We start from the raw sequence: 7,899 nt of genomic DNA, 5'->3' as shown, positions 1-7,899 counted from the left end.
GTAATAAGGAAGCAGAAACTTTCAAAGTTTGCCAAGAAATTCATGATGAAGAAATGATTCAACCGCAGTTGACAGTCAACTTCAACGTCTGACCTACGCCTCGCGGACAATCTTGAGAGTTTCCTTGCACCCCTCAATTTATTCACACCACAGCTCTTTTAGAATAATCCGTCAGTCCCGCCAGCTCCCGAGCCGACGCTGATAGATTCTGCAAGTGACCGCACGTGATTGCTTTCATTTCTCCTCCTGCATGATGAATATCTCAAACCCAAAATATTCTTATAAATTTTTGTCCACTGAATTCAGAAAAAATAATAAAAATTGTCCATCACGTTACGTTTTTATGCAATACTTGTCGAATAATCTTGAAAGTTGGTTTTCGACATAAAGCAGCAGAAATATCCCGGATGTAATTTACAAAAAAAAAAAATATTTTTACATCAGGATTGTATTTATTAATGTAAGCCCTTCCATGTTTTGGAAGAAAACCATATGGGATGGAGAAACTATGGAGAATATTGTTTTAAAGCAGATTTGGTGCGCTCAAATACACCCACTTGTGCTCAGCCAACTGTATTGCCTTATAGAAGCAAATTCGGTAAAAGTCATGTATGAAACATTTGTGGAGCTGAATGCAATCTACAATATTTCTGAACTGAGTACTCCATTATTTATTGTATTCACGCCGTAATAGTGTTGCAACTTTATCCTTAACGCGAGCAAACATTCTATTTATATAATAAGGTTTAAAGGCCGTTTCTACTATAAATGGAAAAAATAAAGCAATACTCTGTTCAGAAAAATTGTAGATTACATTCAGCTATACAAATGCTTCATACATGTATTTCACAGATTTTGCTTCTATGAGGCACTGCACTTGAATATGCGTAAGTTAGCGTACCTGAGTAAAGCAACCCTGTATTGAAGAGAAAAAAAATAGTAAAATGCTACTTTGTAAATGTCACAGTGATTCGTTAAAGCGGTTTAAGTTTTACTACGTAGGGTATTGGATGGTATTTTGGGCATGTTTCTAATTTTTGCACCTACTCTGTTTTCATCTTACCTGAACCTGAAGAGCCAATTTGAAACGCCAACCATGAAACGAATGTGCAATCATTGTAGTGTTGCATATTAGTATCAGCATTTTTGGCTCGAGCAGCACGTATATTGGTAAGAATTAGTAATAATTTTTCCCCTAGGATGCGTAAAACAGACGATAGACCCAAAATAGAAGTAGGCTGAAAATCTAAAGCCGTACCTTATCTATACTAATACCAAAACGAGCATGAGAGAAAGGCAGAAAGTGTCCATATCTCTTTCACTGTTCCATCTCCACTGTTATTTTTCATGTTATTGAGTAATGAGCGAGTAATGAGACTGTACTTGTAGTTTTTGTCATGTACCAGACACGAGGGGATTAGCTTTCGTTTGCTCTGATCGATTCATATTTTGCTTCTGAAATTAATTCTAACTAGAGCGAGAAGCTAAATTGATTAAATAAATTGGCTTCATACACCTGCCATGAACGATTAATATTGACACGTGTAGCGTTTGAAGCTGTCTTATCGAATATGCACTAATTCATATTGTAATTCGAATATTTTTGAAAATATAGAGTGATATTTGTTTACGTATCGAAAATAATTAATATCGTCAATACTATCTGAAATATGAATTAGTAAAATGTGAAAACTATTACAGTGTTATGTTACACGTAACATAAAACAATATAAATAATATGTCAAGAAACTGAATCAAAAATAAAAATTTTATTATAATTTTTCAATATATGTATACTTACCTCTCAATGGAGCTCTTTTGACGAACGTTTTCCCAATTATAAGCACATTTTCAAAGTGAAACGGATTTTAAATTTAAAAAGTTTTAACGGCTTATTTATTGGGGAATCACAGACCAACATTCTCGAACGATGTCGAGCAATTTTTATTCTACTAGTAAGATAACGCTAGCAAGATGTACGCGCATCACTGCAATCACCGAACCGCTTGAATCTGGAATAAACACAGCAATTAAACTACGTTGAATGTGACGAATATTTCTTGATTACTTGACGATTGTCATTGCTGTTTATTAAACAAACAATTTCTTGTAAACGAAGATTTTAAATTTTATTGTAATTTCACAATAGGTTGATACAAACAAAGAAAATAAATGATACTGTTACACACGAATGAGTACAACAATGTGCAGCTAAACTGTACGGGCATGCAAAAATTCTTACTCCACTTTAAAATTAATGCCTCCAAGCATCAAAATCTAAACGGTGATACTGATTGCATGGACGAGGCAGATTATGTGGCCCAGACTTCAAAAAGGCACGCGGAGCTTGATAAAAATCTCTACGCTGGTCAATGTTGGCACAAATCACACTAGCCAAACTTATCTGCTGGATTTGCTTCAATTGATGTAAGGTGAAGGCGCCCGGGTTGATTTCTGGACTGTTGGCGTAATAGTAACGATCACCGTATTTAAGACTAGCAAACTGCTCCGCAATCAAGTGAGCAAATGTTTGTCCTACCAGTCCATCCGACAGTGCAGTTTCCAAAAGACCTCCAATCCAAAGATCAATGTCATCAGGAGATTCATAGACCTTGGCAAACTCACTGCCAATGGGACCAAGGTCATGGAAACTGCGAATTTTGGGTAAGCCAGCCCATGCACGGTAATCATTGTAGGGACGAACGGCATGATCGCGACCTCGTTGAACATTTAGAGAGGGTAAATCAGAACCAAAAGGAGCACGACCTGCAAAAAGTAATCCTGCCAGTCCAGTAGTAACGAATTCATCCAATTGCTGCTGTGCTTGGCTCCCAAGGGAAAACATGTAATCATCGAAGCTGGTGGGATGAAGTAATCTCGAAGGATCGTTGAACACTGTATGAATAGGAATATCTTCTGCTCGAGAATGCCGATGTTGGATATGAAGATGGCCATCTACAGTGGAATGGCCAAAGCGGAATGCTGCCGCGCTTACTTCGGTCAGTACGCTTGGTTCCACGTTATCATTGTACAGCTTACTATGGCCACGTATGTCGTCCACCAATCCATATTGCTTTGCTTTTGTTACCCCTAATATTATCGGCAGATACTCATTGTAAACAATATACTGAATTTCGGCAATAACGATTTTGCGTGCCTCTTGGTACAGTATTTCATCATTCCAGCTAGGATTTACTTGGCTTAAAATATTAGCTATGCGGTTATGCTCTCTCAAGAATAGAGTGTGAACTTGAACTAACGAAATGATTTGATTCGACCGATCATCTCCTGCTTCGAAGCAAACTTTTGCCCATGGTTCACATACACCCGGGTTTTGATTAAATGGTAACATTTCAATCCCTACTGGGAAAGAATTTCTAAGCTGTCCCTTCTGAAAGGTTCGAAGGGAAGCGGCTAGGTCCTCATTGGAACCATAAACCGTGGATGCGTCAATGAAGTGTGTCACCTTGTTGACCTGTTTTGCGTATCCCATTCGACAGTGGCCCTCGCTGGCCAAGGCAAGCCGAACGAAATTTAGACAACGAACGCCAAACCTCGCGTAAAATGGATCATTAGGACTAACGTCGATCGGTAAGCAAGCGAAGTGAGCTTGATCTAGCGCTCGTGAACCATCTGGCGCACAGCATTGAATCTCCTCGTTTCCTAGAAGAAATGTAAAATTCAGTTGACGCGTATGGTTTTTTAATTTGTTTTCTAATTACCCATTCTAATACTGGAACTTCTGGAGAAATCATGAACAATGAACTGACCAAATTGCATCAGTAGAAGATTCAAATGAGGATCCGGTCGATCAACGTCGTGTAGTATAGTGGCACAGATTGTCCTTGGGCTAGCCAACAACCTTCCGCTGACTGAATGTAACCTATAACAAGGAAATTACCACTAAATAAATATTGAACAACAAGCTAGGCCACCAGATATACCAGCTTGAACGATTTTAATTTTAATTGAGTAGAGCAACATACATTAACCTCAAAACCTATAGTTTGATAGTTTACTTTTAGAGCTACTCTGAGACTGTAAGAGTAAAGGACAGTAGCCACTGAAACATTTTCACTTACCTTGGTGCCCAAATACCATCCTCGTAAGCAGGTGGGAGAAGTTTTTTAAACGGTTGACCTGCGGCACCCCATGAGGTCCGCTGTGGGTGTGGATTGTTGCAAGTACCGTCAATGGTACGGTAGCGATTGTGTGGATTGCACTCAACTGCGGGAATGCAACGTTTCTGGTGATCCTTGGGTATCGATTCGAATCTATCTAGCTGTCGCTCTACAATCGACATATTGGTCATTTCAGCAAATTGTTTGCTAGTGAATACATTTTCATAGACAGCTTGCTGATCTTCTTCCTCCTCTACTGCGTAATGCCCAGGTTGTAGTAATTGATGGAAGGATGAATATGGCTTTTGTTGGTCCTGAAGCGTTTCACTGGGAATTTTGGAGCCTCCTAGTTTTTTGGCATACATCTGACGACCATCATGTAATGCATTTAAAAATACCTGGTCGAAATTCTTACATTGAATAGAGCGCTTATTTCGACCACGTAATAATCGATTTTCATCCAGCAAGCAGCACACGCCAGCCGTTCTGAACGCCGTTAAACATTGTCGAACGTTGGTCTTTACAATGGATTCTATTAGACATCTCTCAGCCAAGATGCATTCTTCGTTTTCATCACAATCTGTAGAAACAAACCAATTAATTATGGAAAAACAGGTCCAATTTATGACATACTATAGTTTAAGCTGTGTTCAGATTCTGCCACGTGCTCGTCCTGACTTGATGACAAATCGTCCTCTGTTCCGATCTGCTTAATAATCCGATCGCTCGGTACACACTGGCACGGCAGGTAACCAAGGGCCGTACAGAGACTAATTAGTAAAAGTTTTATTAGCATTTTCGCGTCTTTAAAAACTATTTTAACAAACACAATGCGGTAAAACCAAGAAACCTGGGCATTAGTATCGAGACTAGTAAACGTGTACCACAAGGACAAACTGTGCTTGTCCGCCACTTACGCCGCACAATAGAGAACTGTTGTAACAATGCGAAACCTACACAGTTTAGATCCATTGGATGTAAACCACTACCAGCTTAACTTATTCAAGGTTAATCATCCATGAACGTCAAGAGCTACATAAAATCGATTCCCGGAAGTATTCGAACGCTTCGACCGGTCGAAGGTGTGTGTATGATCTATCTAATGAGCAAACGTGGGCATTGGAAACGCAACGAGGGATTTTGGTTCGATTTATTTCCTGCAGTAGACCGTTATTTCAACATCGTTATCTATTCTAGTAACGGTTGGCCCATTCTAATTTCACAGAATGTTAATGTTAATATTTGTTAACGAATGTTAATATTCCACAAATCATCAGAAATAGTAGTTTATAAAATTAAACATATTTAAAAATGTTATTGTTTAGTTTAAATAACATTGGTGCACAAATTTCCGAAAATAAAATAATTTTCTACATTTCAAACTAATATATTTACAAAACTTTTTGGTAACAATGTTAATAATAGGAGACAAAAACGCATACCCACTCATCGAGCATCTACCTCCCAGTTGGCTTCGAGGTATGATGCTGATTGTACATTTTAATTGAGTGGAAGGTATGTTTCATCTCAATGTTCAGGAGTCCTTTTTAAAACGTTCTGTTAGTCTTTGTAGTTGCTTGGTGTACGGACTACCATCCTCCAGGAGAGGATTGATGCACTAGAGTAAGTTTACAATGTGTGAAGGAAATATTCCTTTTTTGCAGCACTGTATTAGGAAATTTTTGCGTCCTATCATGTTGCATAGTTTCATGTTATGTGTCGCATAGTGTGACACATATATATTCGAACAAAAATCATTTTATGCTTGCAGCGGCATATCCAATTAATACAATCAAACTAAGACCATGTGTTTGTGGCATCATGACTTAAGTCTTACTTGACATAGTTTCATTTTCGTATTGTGTCTCGTTCTGAGTGCACGTACCAGAGTTACGGTCGTTGATAATAAATAAATTGTGAAACGGTGCTACATGCGGTACTATTACGACCTCAAACATCACGGCATAACAAGAAGATTTGTATACCATACACTAAAAAGATTTGTCGAAACGGGATCTGCTGTAAACCGTAAAAAAAACTGGAAGAAAACGAAGTGTTAGAACTGCAGAGGTCAAAAAGGTTGTTCAAGAATGAATTTGTCGCATTTGCGGACCGGTCGCAGCGTACGGACAGTGGCAGTTCAGCTAAATATCAAAAGGAAAATTGGGAAATTGCTTGCTTTTAAACGCTGTATCTCGAGATCGGCAAAGAATACCTCAGGACGATAAGTGATTCTTATGTAAAAAAAATCTGCAAAACATGATGTAATTGAAATTTTTGAGATTAAATTGTGTTCATTGAGAGAAAAATGTAAGTTTAGTTTTCAAATTGAGTTTCAAAATATTTGGCAGCAATGGTGCTCAAAAATAATATGTTTTTCGAATTCCTTGGGTAATTTCCTTTGAAAATGTGGAAATAGTGTCTTTCTGAACCTAATATTTCCCAAGGCTTAGAGGTTTTGACAAAAACGGGTATTTTCCTTGAAAATGGAGGTGCTCCCATTAATCGATTTTTACTTCCTGACCCAAAACGAACAAACTGGCAAAATTTGGTCCAAATCCGTGAAGGTCGATTACACGGATCTCGGACACTTCGTGTGGAATGACCCATATGGTGTTCTTAGCAAAAAGGTACGTAAGTCTTCAATCTTTAAAATGCTTTAAACAGATTCAAAATTGAGTAATCCGATCAAAAAGTAGGACCAAAAAAACAAAACCTGTTTCACAACCGGGAACATTCCCCCTACTGAGTCATGATGAATGGTAGTTCGTTACTGTCTTAACCTATCATTAATTTTCACAAATTTAGCCTAGTTCACTTTCAATTTAACTACATGAGTTCTAGTATATGTCATAATATGTTTTCTCGGGAACACAACATTTGGTAAATGCATCAAACGCATTGAACAGATTGACAGATGAACATTGATCAAACGCAAACTTGAACAGATATTTAGGTTAATGAAGATAATTGTTTACTGTATATAACAATTTTATTTAAAATGATTTATAATATTTGGAGCGAAAATCATCGGATCGATGCTGTAAATTATATTTAATGTTCCAATGAAATTTTACAGTAATTATATTATCTGCAAACGAAGACAAGCTTTAACAGTGGAAATTATTTGTGTTATTTGAATAAACGATGTTGATAGGTAACATTGTCGTTTCAACCTAGATATTGTGGAAAGCTACTTTGCACGGTACTCACTCGAAAATCGACTTACGAACGAGCCGAAAAGGTTTTCAGCGAGATTCAATTAGCATAGACGCAAAAATTAATACTCATAAATTTATAATTGTCCCACCGAAAGCTAGCTTCATATCATCGAAATTGCCGCACCTGTCAAACTCATCCTGAGAAAAATAAAATATCATAATGAATCAACGCGGGTGCAACGTTCTGCTTTGTTTATCTTGGCAAAATTCTAAAGCGTTGTGGAATTAGTAACAGGATGTATACGATTTGTACTTTACACTAAGGGTAGGGTATTTAAAAAAACATTACACATACTTTGCGCTTTGATGAACTCTCAGTAAAGTTGAACTGAAAATATAACGTTAGTAACGTCAGCGTATATCTTGTTATTATAGCTTGTCTGACAACTTACACTTTGGAAACAGAACAATACCATTTGTTTTTGCTCTATGTCGCGTGCTTTAGTGTTAAATAAGGAATCGTTTCGTAAATTACAAATGTGCTAAAAATAACAAAAATGAGTGCTTTGAATCGAAAGTGGCCAATGGTAGTAATACTGGGTACGTTGCTCAATATT

General features: G+C 37.5%; 1 protein-coding gene across 1 annotated transcript; it reads right to left on the bottom strand.

Annotated features, from left to right (window-relative positions):
• Window positions 1-2,254: 2,254 nt before the first annotated feature.
• LOC128745773 (chorion peroxidase-like) lies at window positions 2,255-4,917 on the bottom strand. Its single transcript, XM_053842849.1, has 4 exons — window positions 4,755-4,917; window positions 4,083-4,701; window positions 3,723-3,883; window positions 2,255-3,663 (listed from the first exon to the last, which is right to left on the bottom strand). The coding sequence occupies exons 1-4, from the start codon at window positions 4,915-4,917 to the stop codon at window positions 2,255-2,257; spliced, it is 2,352 nt and encodes a 783-aa protein (XP_053698824.1).
• Window positions 4,918-7,899: the final 2,982 nt, after the last annotated feature.

Source organism: Sabethes cyaneus, chromosome 1, assembly GCF_943734655.1.
Source record: "Sabethes cyaneus chromosome 1, idSabCyanKW18_F2, whole genome shotgun sequence".
Taxonomy (NCBI): domain Eukaryota; kingdom Metazoa; phylum Arthropoda; class Insecta; order Diptera; family Culicidae; genus Sabethes; species Sabethes cyaneus.
Note: the sequence above shows the minus strand (reverse complement) of the source record. Positions and strands in the feature narration are given on the sequence as shown.

Bases quoted from the DNA above. Each gene is read 5' to 3' on its own strand.
- LOC128745773 (XM_053842849.1), bottom strand. From the start codon at position 4,917: ATGCTAATAAAACTTTTACTAATTAGTCTCTGTACGGCCCTTGGTTAC. The intron at 3,884-4,082 runs GTAAGTGAAAAT...TCCTTGTTATAG, and splicing joins GATGGTATTTGGGCACCAAG to GTTACATTCAGTCAGCGGAA. The intron at 3,664-3,722 runs GTAATTAGAAAA...CATTTCTTCTAG, and splicing joins AAGTTCCAGTATTAGAATGG to GAAACGAGGAGATTCAATGC.